The sequence below is a fragment of the Silurus meridionalis genome, chromosome 29 (assembly GCF_014805685.1).
Source record: "Silurus meridionalis isolate SWU-2019-XX chromosome 29, ASM1480568v1, whole genome shotgun sequence".
NCBI classification, from domain to species: Eukaryota; Metazoa; Chordata; class Actinopteri; order Siluriformes; family Siluridae; genus Silurus; species Silurus meridionalis.
Window position 1 is genome coordinate 2,343,562 of NC_060912.1, and position 16,827 is coordinate 2,360,388.

The window sequence follows — 16,827 nt, forward strand, 5'->3', positions numbered from 1 at the left end:
CTGTTGCCACAAAGTTGGTAACACAATTGTGGAGGGTGTTTTTGGTAGCATGAGATTTTCCATGCAATTGAAACAAAATTCACAAACTTGGTCCAGCATGATGATCTCATCTGGTCAAAACTTATCGTATTTCTAGCCATAGATATCAATCTTATTTTGAGAATAAAACACTATGCGAGCGCAGATTGTGTACGATTATTATGATTGTTTTACGTTTTTTTTTCCTTACTTACCTTAATGCATAAAGTGAGTTATTTTACATGGAAAAATTTATCCTAATTACCATCAGAGACGTCATTTGAGGCCTTGAATTTTTTGAGACTTTATTTTAGCTTTAAAAACTGTCCAGTAATAAAATGCACAATAAACACGCTTAGTATTCCAGACAGAATATATAACGATGATTCCTAAATTCTCTTGTTTAGTAGCTCTGGTTTTATTGAGTAAAAGACAGGAGGTGGAGCTGGAGGTAGCAGAGCTGAAGATGTTGAGGTTTTTCGTTGGGAGTGACGATGATGGACAGGATTAGAAAAGTGTTTATTAGAGGGACAGCGCATGTCAAGGTGAGGGAGGTGAGATTGAGATGGTTTGGACATGTGCAGAGGAGGGACATGGGGTATATCACTAGGAGAATGCTGAGGATGGAGGCACCAGGAAGGCCAAGGAGGACATTTATGGAAGTTATGAGGGAAGAAGTGCAGGTAGTTGGTTTGAAAGAGGAAAGAGGCAAATGTAGAGGACAGTGGGGTATTGAGACAGATGATCAGCTGTGGCGACCTCTAATGGGAGAAGGGAGCATTTAACACAAATAAGGAAATGCAAACAAAACAAACAAACAAAAAAAGTAACAAGTGAGTTTTAAGTTAATTCGACTAAACCAACAGCTTGGAATAAGTGTTTATTAATTATTTTTTAAAACTTAGATATGTTTTCTTATTTCAAGAAATCTTACAAGCGTAATGATCTTACTGCGCTGGCAGATCATTTGACTTGTTTCCAGGATTTATTTCTTATAAATCCTTAAAGAGGGTTAAAGGTTAAAGCTGAACCTTCAGCATTTGAGTTGAAAAAAAAAAGATTTTTTTTAAAATATATATATATATTCGTAATGTACTACTGCAACAGATTCAGATCTATCTATCTATCTATCTATCTATCTATCTATCTATCTATCTATCTATCTATCTATCTATCTATCTATCTATCTATCTATCTATCTGCATCGCAACAATATTCCACTAGGTGTCGCAATTTCGCATTTTTTATAATACAGTCTAAGACGACTGTAATTTACTTTATTCATTATTTCACACATTTTCTAAGACATTAAAAAGTTAAACACAATGTAAAGTCCAGCTCTTGGGCACAGAGGAGAAGCAGAGCAGTAACAGGTTCGATTTTTCTCCATATTTTGTATTTGCTTTCCGATAAACCCCTTTGTCTTTGTTCGTATTAGATAGTAGGTTTTATATCTTGCGCTCCGATTGGATGGACGGCTATCAATCAGGGCAGGACGACGGCGTGTTGGCCAATAGGGAGCTTTAACGCGGAAGGCGGGATTTGTCGGTGTTGAAGGAAGGGAACGCTGAAGTGAGTAGCTGACGGTGCGCCTCCGAGGATAAACAGGGATGTGAATGTGGCGAGAAAAGAAAAGATAGAAATAAATAGGAACAATAAAGGAAAGAGAGAAAGAGACGGAATAATAAATCAATATTTTTAGACCGACTGAGGAGAAAGTTGAGGAGGTTCACACAGCTAGCGTTCACGCGCTTAGCCGGTCTACAGAAGAAGCGGTGTCTCTTTCTGAGGTAAAATTTTTGTCGTTTTTTTTTTTTCGTCCATTTCTGTCGCTTTTTGGGGCGTCTAGGAATCAAGAGACACCGAGTGTGAGGAGGAGAAAAAGAGGGCTGGAAAGGTGAGGAACATGACGGGGAAATCGGTGAAGGATGTTGACCGTTATCAGGCGGTCCTGTCATCGCTGCTCGCCCTGGAGGAGAACAAGTTCTGCGCCGACTGTCGAGCTAAAGGTGAATGAACCCACACACACACACACACACACACACACACACACACACACACACACACACTCTCTCTCTCTCTCTCTCTCTCTCTCTCTCTCTCTCTCTTCACTTGACACATTTAAGGTCAACTTCTGGCACCTTATTTTCTAAGCTGACCCCCAAAAGTTATTTAACTAAACCATCCATGTTTGGACCTCCAATATGACAAAACATTTTATGTTTATAATCAACTTTCCTTCTTTGATGATTCATCCTGGACTTCTGTCTGTCCAATCAGATGCTTCGTAGACCGCGTAAGCGGGCTTCAGGAGCAGCTACATTCAGACTAGACTTACAGAAAGAAGCAATAACATTGATATATTTATTTTTTGGGGGAATCATACAGATCTTTCAGGATCATACGCATATCAGTATTGATATTGATTTATGAAATAGTTCCTATTGACGTTCGGTGGATATTAAATCGACCTCCCAGGTAAGGTCGGTATTTTAAGGTGAGAATCGATCCTCTAGATATAATGTTAGTATTGATCCTCAGGATGGAGCTGCACGTCCCAATAGACTTTCAGGAGGAGTCTTTTTTTCTCAACCCTGCTGTGAATATGACACGGTTACAATCTTTAGTTCGTGTCTGCAGTAATGCTGCAATACAGACGGGTTTTAGTGTGTATTCTTGTATATATCATAATATCTGACAAGGTCATACCCTGATATATGAAACAGTCGCTCGTCTAACCATGATACCAATTCGTAGATCAGTGTTTACCGGACTGGAACTTAGTAGCGCTGGGCTTTGGAGTGTAGGGGTGTTGAAATTAATTGTTTTTACCAGGCATCAGGATACGGCCATGGGGCGATTCGGTATCGATTATAGCCTACTGATGTCATTCGTTGTGAAGCTTGTCGTGCTAGCTTACAGATGCGAATGCACCCAGTATGTTAAAGTCCAAGATCTGGGCATATTTTACCTTTTATGAACAAACTGCACAAATAACGTTATCAACATATTATCCAGAAAATAATAAAACGTATTCTGGTGACTAATTACTTATTTTGTGTCTGTCCAACAAAATGCTCTGTAAAATGCACATGTCCCGTCTTCAGTAGAAGCTCAGCAGTGTGCATCTTTACACTCCTTCATCCTTTCATTTCTTGGTTGGATTAATTGATCATTTGTGTGATTTTGGAAGGTTTTGCCAGGGTTCAGTGGCGAGATGCTGAGTTTGTCTGTATACATGGTGAGCTCCACTTTTGGAAAGTTTGTTTTGGTTCAGAGGGTGTTTTACTAAATAAAATTAGGGAGAAGTGTGTGTGTGTATATATTAACGACGTCCTTTCTTTACTCAGATTACAAAAATTAAATAAACTCCACCAAAATGTTTTTTTTTTTTTTTTTTATCATTTTTATTTTTTCATATTTAAAAACATTTTAGTCTCAAATAAAGCAACAAAATCCTCCATGACGCACACATCCGGCAATTAAAACCGTCCGTGTGGAAACATAGCGAAAGTTCTGTTTTATTGTTATTATTATAATATATATATATATATATATATATATATAATATTTATTATACTTTTTTTTTTTTCATTTTCAGATCGTATATAATGCTTAAGAGAGTTGAATATTTAAAGTGCTTTACAAAGTCAATGTGCGTGTGTTTAGTTGTTTTATTTTTAAAACCCCGTTTTGGTCACATGCCCACATCCTGTTTGTCATTGAAAAACATTTCTTTTGCACCAAGCAATATAAAAAATATATGTATATATAAAAAAAATGTATATATTATATACTGAATAGACTTAATATGGATTTCTTTATATATATTTAAATATAAATAAATAAATAAATTTTATATATATATATATATATATATATATATATATATATATATATATATATATATATATATATTATATTAGATTAGATTAGATTAAGTTCATTTAGTTTCAGATCGTATCTCATGCTCGAGGAAGTTGAATATTTAAAGTGCTTTACAAAGTAAATGTGTGAGTGTTTTTAGGTGTTTTTTTTTTTTTGGCTTCCCCCTTTCTCATCACATGCCCGCATCCTGTTTATTGTCATTCAAAAGCATTGTTCTGCAGCACCTCACACACTCAGGAGCTGATATCTGTAATCTGCTAAAGCCAGCCCAGGTAAAGTCCTCTGCTGACCTGCGGCAGAGCCGTGCCCCCGTGCTGACTACGCTCTAGAGTACCGCCTGTACAATAGTAGCTGCTGAGCACACGGCTCCTGCTGTACACAGTGTTCCAGGCGAATATGTCCTACAGAAACGCTACACCGAGAACAGTCAGGCAGCCAGCTGCAGTCAGGCAAACAGTTTTGACAAGCCTCAGCTGTATAACTTGAGTTGTGTGTACTTTTGCTGTGCAGCATCAGAAGTTTTTCATCTGGGTTCTGTCATGAGCTCGACTAGTTATCTGGAACCTGAAAATTCTCACACTGTTGCTACCTGAGTGAGACTTTACATTGACACTGACTGCTTACATGAGTTAAGGGTTTTCTAAGGACCTAGCAGTGGCATCTAAATGATGCTGGGATTTGGACTCATGGATTAAAAGTCCAAGATATTAACCACTTCAGCTTCACTCGGAGAAAGTTTTCGACATAAACGTGAATAAGTGCGATTGGGTGTGCGGTTATAGGAAAATAATCCACAGCAGCATCAGTGCGTTGAACAATCCAAGTGTTTTATTTTTTTTGCTAAATATTTCACTACTTACATAATAAATAGACTACATGTCATGCTTTTTAACCATCTTTAATTACATTAATTATGTCATTGTGTTCCCTCAACTGCCTTTTGTCACCTTAGTCTTGTATTGGGGGAAAGGGGGTGATTGGAGGAGTGTGTGTGTGTGTGTGTGTGTGTGTGTGTGTGTGTGTGTGTGGGGACTCTTTTGCAATGCCGCGTTTCATCACGTCGTAATGCAACAGTCCTGTAAGAAAATCCGAAATGTGTACATGCCTTCGAAGTTGCAAAGTGAGATGACACGCTGGATTGATGCCGTATACAATATCACAGTCTACAAGTTTTCTGTAGACACTTGTATATTGTGCTCGACACATTGGACTGTAAAAGAACCGATCAGTTGTTCTTCCTCTCCTTACGCTTCCTCACTCCTCGCCTCCTTATTCTAAAATCTGCTGGAACATCTTCCCAGAAGAGTGGAGGTTATTATAAGGAAGATGGCGATGACTAAATGTGGAATTATGCTCAGGTGCCACAAACTTTTGTCCATATAGTTTATGCATGATATGGGAAGAAGGAAAACAAAGTTAGATGGTAGAATGGAAATCAGCATCTGGATTTACAAGATCTTCAGTGTAGGATCTCAGGATTGGTTCCCAGCTGTGCTCCTGCAGAAGCAGAGTAACATGTTTTGGTTCATATATTTCTGTTCCTGTGCTTCTTTTTTTGCTCACCCCTAACCTCATTAGTAAGAAGTGTCATGTTGGTTGTGTGAGAGAGAGAGAGATGTGAGATGATGCAATGCGAAATGTCAGGCCAGACTTTTAGACACACAAGAGCACATGCAATGAATGTCCAAATGTCCTATTCTAGATTTTGTTGTTATAATAAGCTCTGTTCATCCAATACTTGTTTTCCGGTTGAGGCTATGGGGATTTGTGTTTATTCAGCTACAAGAGCATAATGTGAGATCAATTGATCAATGATTTTGGATGAGGGGGTCCATGGTTCACTCAGGGCTCATCTGTAATGCATCGTGTCTTCATGGAGCTTGGCTCAGGTTCAGCTGTTTTAGTTGCGTTGAATGGAAATTGAAATCTTTTAATATGGGTATGATTGTCAGGTGTCCGCATTATTACCCTTTCCCTGCCTCAACGCCTTGCATTTCTCACGCATGAACTTCCTCTTTCTCAGATTCTCAGCTTCAAGGCTGTGTACGCCCATTATTAAAAAAATGGAAGTGAAACATTGATCAGGAAAACAAACGATACCCACACAAGGAAACAGTTTCGCAGTTGACATTTCTTGCCACAAACAACTCGAGCAGCTCATTTGCATTCTCCCGTTGTCATGGATACCTCCATTCATGGTGGCGTGGACGAGTCAGCGAGGTAATGAGTGGTGTGCGGTCAGTGGTGTGACGTTCACCTTAAACGGTATAAGTGCCAAAATTACTGCTGATGCAATGCAACAGATTGAAATATTACATCATATTAAGTCATTAATTTAAGTGTTATTTGATGTTGCCAGATTAATCAAAACCACTCCAAATAAATCCAAATGAAAACAACGTTTATAACCGGTCATTTACAAAGGTATTGGGACACCTGTATTTTCCACTTTCAGTATGACTATGCCCTTGTGCACAAAGCCAGCTTCATGAACATATGTTAAACATGAGTTGAAGTGGAAAATCTATTGCTTTAGAGCTCCAACCCTAATAAACACCTTTGGGATGAAATGGACTACATCAGTCCTGACCTTTTTAACACTTGTGGCTGAATGAGCCAAAATCTCCACAAGCACACTCCATAATCTAGTGGAACATCTCCCCAGATATTTTAAGAAGCAAATGGGGGATTAATGGTGGAAAGGGATGTTAAAAAAATCACATACAAATCTTATTTTCAAGTGTCCACAAACTTTCCTTCATATATAAAACGCACGCTGTGTTTTAATCAGTTGTGTTCGGTTTGAATTCTTTGTATGGTGATCGGTAGAAATATGTGGATTTTCACTCTCATGGCTTTTACACGTGCCTGTGTTAATAACGTAGGTTAATTTAATTGACATGGAGGTGTGTATGTTTGTTGGGGGGGCCTCATGAACCTTTGGATCACGTGTCTTGTTATTTTAATTTTTTTTGCACTTATGTGAGTGAGTCACTCGCTAAGAGGACCATAAACACTGTTCTGTGTGTGTTTTGGTGTGGGAGCATATCTGTATCGGTCACTGTTTGTTCAGTACACATCCTCTCCACAAATCACAGCAAGTGAAGGCTGAAAAAATGACTAAAGTCCATGTTGTGTTAGTATGCTTTCTTTTTCATTCACTTTCCCTCTCCTCTTTCATGTGCTTGTGTTTTTGTATGGTATGTTTCGCACCTCGAAAACCACTCGGACTACATGGGAACTATATACACTACAGTATATGGACAAAAGTTTGTGGACACCTGACCTGATTTGTATGTGCTTTTCGAACATCCCATTCTACACATTGTCCGCATTAGCTGTTACAATAATTTCCACTCTTCTGCGAAGATGCTCCACTATATTTTGGAGTGTGCTTTTGGAGACTTTTGATCATTTAGGTACAAGGGTGTTGGTGAGGTCAGGTGCTGATGTAGGTAAGAAGGTGAGGAGGCCTGGGGTGCACTCAGGATTACAGTTTATTACAGTAGGGTTGAGGTCCAAACTCTAGAGCAGGAGATCCTCCACTCTAACCTATGCAAAGCATATCTTCATTGAGCTGGCTTTATGTACAGGGGCAATGTCATGCACACGTTTGAGTCTCCTAGTTCAATTATAGGAAAAGTGTGATACTCCCACATCCCAAAGACGTTCTTTACAATTGTGTATCTCCAAGCTTGGGGAAGAACCACATATGAACCACATTGTCCACATAGTAAATGAATTTACCCGTAGGCTGTAAACAGGCAAAAAATCGTCATGACTGCATATTTTTTAGTACAAGCCACTGTTACAGAAGCAAACCCAAGGCTGCAGTAAATAAGTGTCCTTTAGGTGTATTTTTTTGCTGAATGCACAACGACAATCTGTTCCATCTTCTCCACAAATTGCTCAATAATGTTTTAAGAACACAATGCAATAAGTAGATATGTAATTCTGGTGTTATTGTGCATCTAAGAAGTATATGTTCAGTAAAAGAGGATCAGGTGTTAAAGATTTTGTTGATATCATGTAAACGTGGATGTTTTGGCCAAATATTAGTGCTTATTCAGCAGTCTTTGCTTATATTTTCTAAATGTTCCAATACAACGCAATGTAAATGTTACACTTCAGTCTAATGTGTATCTGTTTGTGATCTGCCAAACCTCCAGTTGTCTGAGTTTCCTCAGCTGTGAAAGTCCCTGCAGGATGTTCAAGAAACCATCATCCAGTCTGATCTCTTTCACCTGTTGTTGATGTTACTGTACGCACTTCCTGACTTCTTCCATAATCGTGTCTTCCATAATCATACTTATAATAAGTTCACTATTATTTTACATTTGAATGTTTTTTAATCCAGTATCCATTTTAAACACTATTGGTTGATTAATCAGTCATTTGCAAGCACCAATATCGGTATTCTTACTGTACGGTCCGGTACTGTGAGGACCCCCTGATCTACATGACAATTTATATGCAAACAAGCAAAACAATTTCATACTACACTTCACAACACCTGCGAACCCTGAGCAATGTTTTGGAGAATTGCACAGTCAGCCAAACACATCTGTTCCTGGATAAAACCTGAAAAGCCCGACTGTCCCTATGCCTGGAAATATCCCAGTCTTCCACTAATTCTTGAATATAAAATACCATGTTGTGGTATTGATAGAGAAGATCAATCTGTATTCGGTGTTTGTGGTGTTGGATTACTATCCGTTTGTGAACGATTAGGATAACGTGCTTCTTCCTGCTCCGGTGTTCAGTAGAACAGAGTCCTGGGTATTGTTTCAGAAGATCTGAGTCAGATCTGCGTTTCAGAAGAATCTGATCCGCCGGTGTCTGCTCCACGTGGGAGTAAATCCGAGGCGCACATGTACGGCCACACATCTCCTTTCAGGCGAAGTAATCCTTCACGCAGACACACACACACACACTCCTACTGGCTCTCATGCCACTAGCGTCCATCCAATTTTATTTGTTAATGCTTCTCAATGAGATTACTTCAGACCAGGCTTGTGCTGATGGATTTCATCCTTCTCAATGGCTTTTAAGACGAACGACATAAAAGCCAGAAAACATGGACGTACATTTAACTGATGTTCACACATCAGATGACTGATCTCTCCCATCCGCTCAGTGGTTTCCATAGCAACAACAATGCTAAGGCTATCACTTGGCCAAGACATATTTGACATTTTACTACTGTGCTGTGTTTCTATTATTCTACAAGGCTGTGATTCTATAGCACCAAGCCTCCTCTATGTCACAACAGCCCATGCTGGACCATACCAGCAGTCTGTGTCCTTTGTTGATAGCATGCCCTATATGAGTGTAATCTAAGATCTTGCATGGCAACAAAGCCAACACGGACATCCTTGTTTATTATCAAAGAGATTTTGCTGAATGCCTCCATTGTTAGCAGCTACTCTAACCACTAGAGAGTAAATGCAAAACTCTGGAGGGAGTCTTTATTGGACCTTGGGGACCAATAACATACCCATGAGGCATTTCCTACATTTACCAAACATTGTGAAACACCTGCGGCACATGTGGTGACATGCTTGTTGCAACCCACAGAGATGGACAAAGAATAAATGTTGCCACAGCACTCGTTTGTGACTTGATGACATCACCGATCATGAGGCAGAGCGCTCAAGTGTAGTACGTTCTGTAACACAGTGCTGCCATCTAATGGCTTCTTTATTTCTTTTTTTTTTCTTGAGGAGCTTACCCAATAAACTTCAGAGTTCTCTCTAAAGCCTTTTTTTCTCTGTGGCTTATGAAAAGGAGAGTTTTATATATATATATATATATATATATATATATATATATATATATATATATATATATAGGAAGGCAAGAAAGTATCTGTTGTTCTCGTATTCATCACAATGCTGCTGTCTGGAATGATTTCTGTGAGATTTAATTTTGTTTCGGCTGATGCATTATAAAACTGAACACATGATGCTACTGTCTTCCTGGTACCCAGAGAGATGGTGGGACCAGTGTTTGAGGATCTGAGGGAGCATGCTGCATCGAGGTGTTAGGTTAAGGGGTGCTGGTCCATATTTTGGCTTTGTAGGCAAGCATGATGAGTGGATGAGTGCAGCACCAGGAAGTCAGTGGAGTGGTGTGGAGGACCCTAGGAAGGTTGGAAACAAGTCACGTGGCTGCATTCAGGATCAGTTGCAGAGTTTAAATGTCTTTCAGGTGCGACTTGCAAACGAGGTGTGAGATCTGAGAGTTGTCCATAGAGATCACAAGGCCTTGGCCTGGAGATAAATCAGTTCGGTTTTGCTGAGCTTCAGCCGAGATCCTACAAGAACTGAGAGTGTATAGAAAGGAGACCGGAAATTTTCCACCCCTTTGCAACCCTAGTCAGGACCAATTGCTTTCCTCAAACACATAAATATATATATTTTTTGCAGGATAAATGTATATGGACTGTCATTGTTATGTAGAGCACATAAGTGGGAGTATTCATCCTGCTTTTTCTTGTTTTTTTTTATCCCTTAAACAGGTCCCAGATGGGCTTCCTGGAATTTGGGAATCTTCATCTGTATTCGCTGTGCAGGAATCCACCGGAATCTCGGTGTTCATATATCCCGGGTCAAATCTGTTAACCTGGACCAATGGACACAGGAACAGATTTTGGTCTGTGTTTCATCTCTATGTCACAAATTGATATAAACTTTATGGCCATATAAAGCGTCTTGATTTGTCTTGCAAAATCGTAGGACTAGCATACTAGTTTTAAGGTTTGCATCGTGTGTGAGCGTTTTTTATTTATTTTTTTGGTCTGTATTTAGTGTATGCAGGAGATGGGGAATGCCAAAGCACGCCGCCTCTACGAAGCCTTCCTACCTGAGATCTTCCAACGTCCAGAGACAGACCAGTATCCTTCTTGAATAATCCTCCAGTGTATAATTATACACATGCATCGAATCACACTTTTTTTTTTTTTTTTTTACCGATCCGGTTTTCTTTAACCCACTTTATCTAGATCGGCAGAGCTCTTCATCCGGGACAAGTACGAAAAAAAGAAATACCTGGACAAGTGCATTGACATCCAAACCTTCCGAGTAAGCCTCAGATTCATCATTCGTACTAGAAAACGTCCGTCCAGCTAGTTAGCCCCGTTAATGATTTAAACCTTTTGTCTCTTACAGAAAGAGAAGAGCGAGACGGTAACAAAAGAGCCACCTGTTGTTTTTGAAAAGATGAAGCCGGTTAGTCATGTTTGTTGATTTCAACAGTGTGTTGCTCTTCATTTTGGAGAGAATGAGAATGAGAATAATTTGTCTTTTGTCTTGCAGAAGAAGGAGGAGCCTCAGCAATACAACAGTACTCCAAAGAAGCAGTCTCAGTCAGTAAATGACCTTTTAGGACTAGGTAACATCCTGGCATTCGTAATTAATATGTATAATACCTAAAATAAATAAATAAATAAATAAATCCTTACATGTATGTGTTTTGTATGTTTTACAGACGCTCCTGTCGCTGCAGCTCCTGTAGCCAACGGCAGCTCCAGTCCCGAGAAAGGGTTTGCACAGGATCTGTTCAGCTCCTTGCCTACAGCCACCTCGCATTCTGCCAGAAGCACAGTAAGACTTCTGCGTTACTCCAAAAATGCTGATTTTTGCGTTATTTGTAAACGTAGATCTCGAATACAAGTTTGGAGATGTGATGAGGTTTCAAGTACAACAGGAAATGACGGCGACCTGGACTTTTTTTTATTATTTATAAAACTGCACAAGTATGTTTTAAACATAAATGTATGGAATACTTATACTTGCTCAAATAGCCTTTTTTTTTTTTTTTACTTTATTTTGTGTGCAGGATTTCAGAACTGATTTGTTACGTTCTGAAGGAAACTAGGGGGCGTGACCTCAGTGGGGGTTTTTTTGTAATTTTGCAAGATTTTTATATTCTAACCACGTTTCAGTTCCCTGTTATAGGCTAACCGGCAATTTGGTAAATTCCCAGTTTATTACCATTAATATGCATATATTCCTGTTAATTCCCATAAAAAGTTTCCAGTCTTAAAAAAAAAAGGGAATTTTGCAGCCCTAATAACCAGTGCGTCGTTTTAGACAGTCAGCATTCGGTCTAAAAGAAATTCAAGCCCAGAGAGAACTCTTATTTATGTGAGTCTTGAATGTTTATAATCTTTAAAGCTGCTGCATGGTATCCTGGGAGAATAACGTGTGCAGCATTCGTACAATTCAGTTCAGTTTAATTCAATATGAAGTTGGAATGTATACGTTTAATGCCTATATTAATTATATAATCCTTATTGAGTGAGCCAGCGGTGATTGTGTCAAATGGAAAACTCAACCTGAGATGGTATGAGGTAAAAAACAGACTCAAAAGGAAACCCATCCTCACCTGGGTGGCACTGAATGTCCATTCATTACAGATCCATTATTGTTGGGGTTTTACTGTTCAGTGATACGAGAACTGTTTTAATGGAAACTGTGTAAGAGACAGGAACACTGGTTACTGGGAACACAGGAGCATTTTTAACGAGAGAGAGAGAGAGAGAGAGAGAGAGAGAGAGAGTTCACGATCAAGGAGCACTTTACAGCAGCATTACAGGATTGTGACGGCGTCAGTAAATAAACTCAAGCTGATGAGATTTCTTTGGTTTTTGTCCCACTGTAGCACGGCTCCAGTTCTGTGTCCGGCTCGATGCCTAAAGGCCGGGCCGCAGCATCAGTCCCGGAGAACCTGAGCCTCTTCCTGGACCCGCCCACCAAAAACGACGAAAGCAGCAAAAAGATGTCCAAAGACTCCATCCTGTCACTGTACAGCAGTGTAACACCTCAGACCAACATGGCTGCTAATGGTACGGAAACGATTCAGAATTACTCTTAAAGCCCAAACACAATTTTAATTGTAATGAAAAGATTTTTTCTCTTTTTTAAAACACCACTGCAGGCGGTGCTTTTATAAATCCAGTAAAACATTTCCTTATCAATATATTTTGTTAACGTACGCAAGTATAACTTATATATACTATATGGCCCAAAGTATTGGGACACCTGACTTCTGTTTCAGCCATATGTTTTCCTCCCAAACTATTACCCCAAATTCAGAGGGACACAGGCGTATAGGACGTCTTTGGATCTTTGGTAGCACGATGTATTCCCCTCACTCAAAGTATGGACACTTGGGTGTCCACAAATATTGTTTTGTCCATATAGTTTCTTTTAGAAGACATTTGTGGCTCAAAAGAATTTCATGGAAATGAACTAATATGCAAATAATTTCATTCATATTCGCAAAAGGAGATGTAAAGATCTTTACACCAAACTCTATGATACATTATTCTGGGAATTGTTGTGTGTTGTTTGAAGCTGGCATTTACATGGGGGCCGCTCAAATGGGATATGCCCCTGCACCTGCCTACGGGCACTACCAGTCTCTGGCCACACAGCAAGCAATGATGGGAACCATGATGGCCCCTCCGGTGAACATGCTTGGGCAGCCAGGTGTCATGGCTCCAGCAGGAATGGCCTCTCCATCTGCGTACATGGCGGGAGTGCAAGGGGGCATGATGGGAGTGCAGGGGGGCATGATGGGAGGTGTTCTGCCACAGCATGCGTACACAGTGCAGCAGGCTCAGCAGCTTCAGTGGAACATCAACCAGGTGAGGGCTTTATAGGGTCAGTATGTGTAACGGACAGACGTAGGCAGCTTGGTATTGAGTAGGGGTGGAAACTCATCTGGGAAATATTGTCAATATTCCAAGTTGGAATTTATTAGAATTTATGCGTATAAATTAGAAATATATAAACTGTACCATACAAACATAAATATTTTGTTTGCTCATAATCTGACATGCATGCAAACAAATACAGATTAAAAAAAAAATACATTTCTGACTTTGATTAAATTGTTAGTATCATTTTGGTGCACAATTGATTAACTACATTTAAGTTTCCTATTCTAGGCTTTTCTATTAATTCCCCTGGGAAGTTACCAGTCTTTCTGGAATTTTGCAACCCCAGTATTCGAGTAATGTAATGATTTAAAACATACAGTGTATAATGTCCCGAAGCAGGCTCGTTTTATTCCTTGTATACCACAGCTACGTCTTAACGATTAAAATTTTTAATGTATCAACACCATCTGACCAATCAGAATCAAGAATTAAGCGGCACCGCGGTATAAAGGATCGTATCATCCATAAGGGATTAGGAGCAATCTCTAGTCGAATACGTTCCTCATTACAGTGTTGTGCACTTGCGTTTTCAGATGTCTCACCACATGGCAGGTATGAACTTTTACGGCCAGAACCGCACGCCGGGACACGGACAGCCCACGAGTGGCGCCTCGGCTCCCGGGACCAATCAGACGCTCGGCTCTCATGCATGGAAGTGAAAGCATGCGCTAAAAATAAATGAAGAAAAATGGGTAGGTCGGTGATAACTGTAAAGAGAATGGAGACTTTTCCATACTCTTCATCGAACATTCCTTCAGCAGTGAAGACGAAATAGAGGATCGACCTCAAGAGGAAGAGTTTCTACCTCCTGTGTTTTACATAGCCATTTTTTTTAAAATGATGTGATCCAATAGTGCATCATCTCTATCTATCTATCTATCTATCTATCTATCTATCTATCTATCTATCTATCTATCTATCTATCTATCTATCTATCTATCTATCTATCTATCTATCTATCTATCTATCAAACACAGCGACTCCTCAGCGTTCCTCTCTTCCTCAGATGCTTGATAGCCGACAATTCGTTTGCATGCAGGTTCTTGCACGTGTGCGTTCATTTCCACGCCATCGCCAAGCTGTTACACGCTCCCTACTCGTACGCACTTAATCCACTTGCATGCACCGATTTACTAACCTACCTGCATAAAAATGACCAGGAGAGACTTTAGAATCTGTCAAGACATACGTACCTTAATTAATGTGATAATGCTGCTGTTTCAGGCGTTTTTGTCTTTTTTTTTTTTTTTTCTCTCCAGCTGTTGTGGATGTTAAGCAGCAGGGCGTGTTATTTTAGGGTACTGTGATTGAGCCGTAGCTTCAGCTACTCTCCTTCTTCTCACTCAGCAGGGAATTGTAAGAAGTTCTACAAGGGTTCTATAGAGAAACCATAACCAAAGAACGCAGAACGGGGTTCAGATCTATCATTGTTTTTGATTTCGTGACGAGCTTTCGACCGTACCCGCGATCAATAAATGTATATCCGATGTATGTATGTATCACCTTGAAGCACTCAATGCCACATTTGATTGTACAAACAGAGCACTTTTCTTTCTCTCGCGCTCTCTTTCTTTCTTTCTTTCTTTCTTATTTTCTTTCTTTCTTTCTTTCTTTACTGTATATGAGGAGCTCTCTTAGTGATTGAGAGTGGGCAGGATATATTTTTTTTTTTTGGTTATAATTTTTTAAATTTTTTTGTGACATCAGGGTTCTTCTCGTTTTAAACCATACCTCTCGGCTCCAGGCTGTACAGAGACCAAATGAATGTTTCTCGCCAGCATCCTGCGCTTCAGACGGCCGGTGGTGTTCACGTGGTCGGTTTTTAAGGTCGCTCAGACCTTAATAACATACACACAACCTCAAGTTGACGATGAACGCGATCGTGAACACGGATTATTGCCGGAACGCACACTTCATAAGGGATTTGTTATTTTTTGGGGGCAGTTTTTAGCTTCCACTATACACAGGACATTACGTCTGTATATACAATGTCTTTCACTCTTGTAAGATCACATTATATGGGACTGGATGCTTGGCTTGGTTTCATTTCTATGTCTAAATGCGAGGGGGGGGGTTTACGCATTCCGTGCGATAATTCGTGCATGAACATCTTGAATATTTGATTTTCACATAAGCATCATTACGCTATTCATTAAAGGAGAAATCCGTAGAGTCACACTGTAAATCTGTATACTGTAAAGCCACTGTTTTTACATCAGGTCTCCGATGGAAAAATGTGACCACCAAACTCTCAGAAATACTGTGATCGTCAATGTTTTAGGGCGAAGTTTTCCCTTTTAAGGCACTTTTTCGTTGAAGTAGGAATAATCCGGGATTTCGACCAACAAGAAGAAGAACTGCAGCTTGATCCATAAAATGATTCCGTATGAAAATGATCTTGCATTGATCTTTTATACATAAAGCAATATAAACAACCGGACTAACAACAGAAGATGGAGTACACCTGCATCAGCGAGTCCGAGTCTGAATATCATTAAAACGCCAACAGCTCGCACGCTTTTCCTCGGACACTGCGGAAAAAACTTCAGTGTTTTCTGGTGCTAATGTCTGTTTGGACCACGTGACTAATGATGGAGGAGTTTCTGACCACATTCATGTCAGTTTTCAGTACCAGAGCGAAGCAAAAGCCAATGCTGCACTTCAGATTTAATCATCATGATCCACGTATGTGGGGAGCTGAACATGTCACGCTTAAATGTCTGCTTCCATTTTGTTTTGTTTTTCCGATTTTTTTTATTTTTATTGAAAAATTATATATTACGATGGCTGGATTCAATAAAAACATAATAAAGAAATGTATTTTATCCTCACTGCACCTGTTTTATTCTTTTTCTTTTTTTTTTTGAGGTGATTACTTCTTGTCATGCTCGATGTCCTGTATAGCATTCAGGAGACGCACTTCTGTCTAGAGGTCAGCCGATTCCTAGTCGATTGCTGGAAGTGCTATCGGAAAAAAAATCCTCATTAAGAGAGCGCCCTCTAGAGGCGACTCACTGACACCACGTTTGTTTTTACATGAGAGGTTGCACAGAGGGCGCTATATTATATTGATTATTTATAATTTATTATATCATTTTGATATTTTCTTATTTATTCCACTTTCATGATTATTGTTTAATTTCCGATTTTTCTTCCCTATTGCTAATCTAGTCTTGACAAATTAAAATGTTTTG

General features: G+C 39.5%; 1 protein-coding gene across 1 annotated transcript; it reads left to right on the top strand.

Annotated features, from left to right (window-relative positions):
* The first annotated feature begins 1,560 nt into the window (after window positions 1–1,560).
* smap2 (small ArfGAP2) lies at window positions 1,561–15,669 on the top strand. Its single transcript, XM_046844381.1, has 10 exons — window positions 1,561–2,027; window positions 10,427–10,560; window positions 10,716–10,801; window positions 10,910–10,988; window positions 11,076–11,135; window positions 11,223–11,298; window positions 11,395–11,510; window positions 12,571–12,754; window positions 13,266–13,558; window positions 14,167–15,669. The coding sequence occupies exons 1-10, from the start codon at window positions 1,925–1,927 to the stop codon at window positions 14,290–14,292; spliced, it is 1,257 nt and encodes a 418-aa protein (XP_046700337.1). The 5' UTR covers window positions 1,561–1,924; the 3' UTR covers window positions 14,293–15,669.
* The last annotated feature ends 1,158 nt before the right edge of the window (window positions 15,670–16,827 follow it).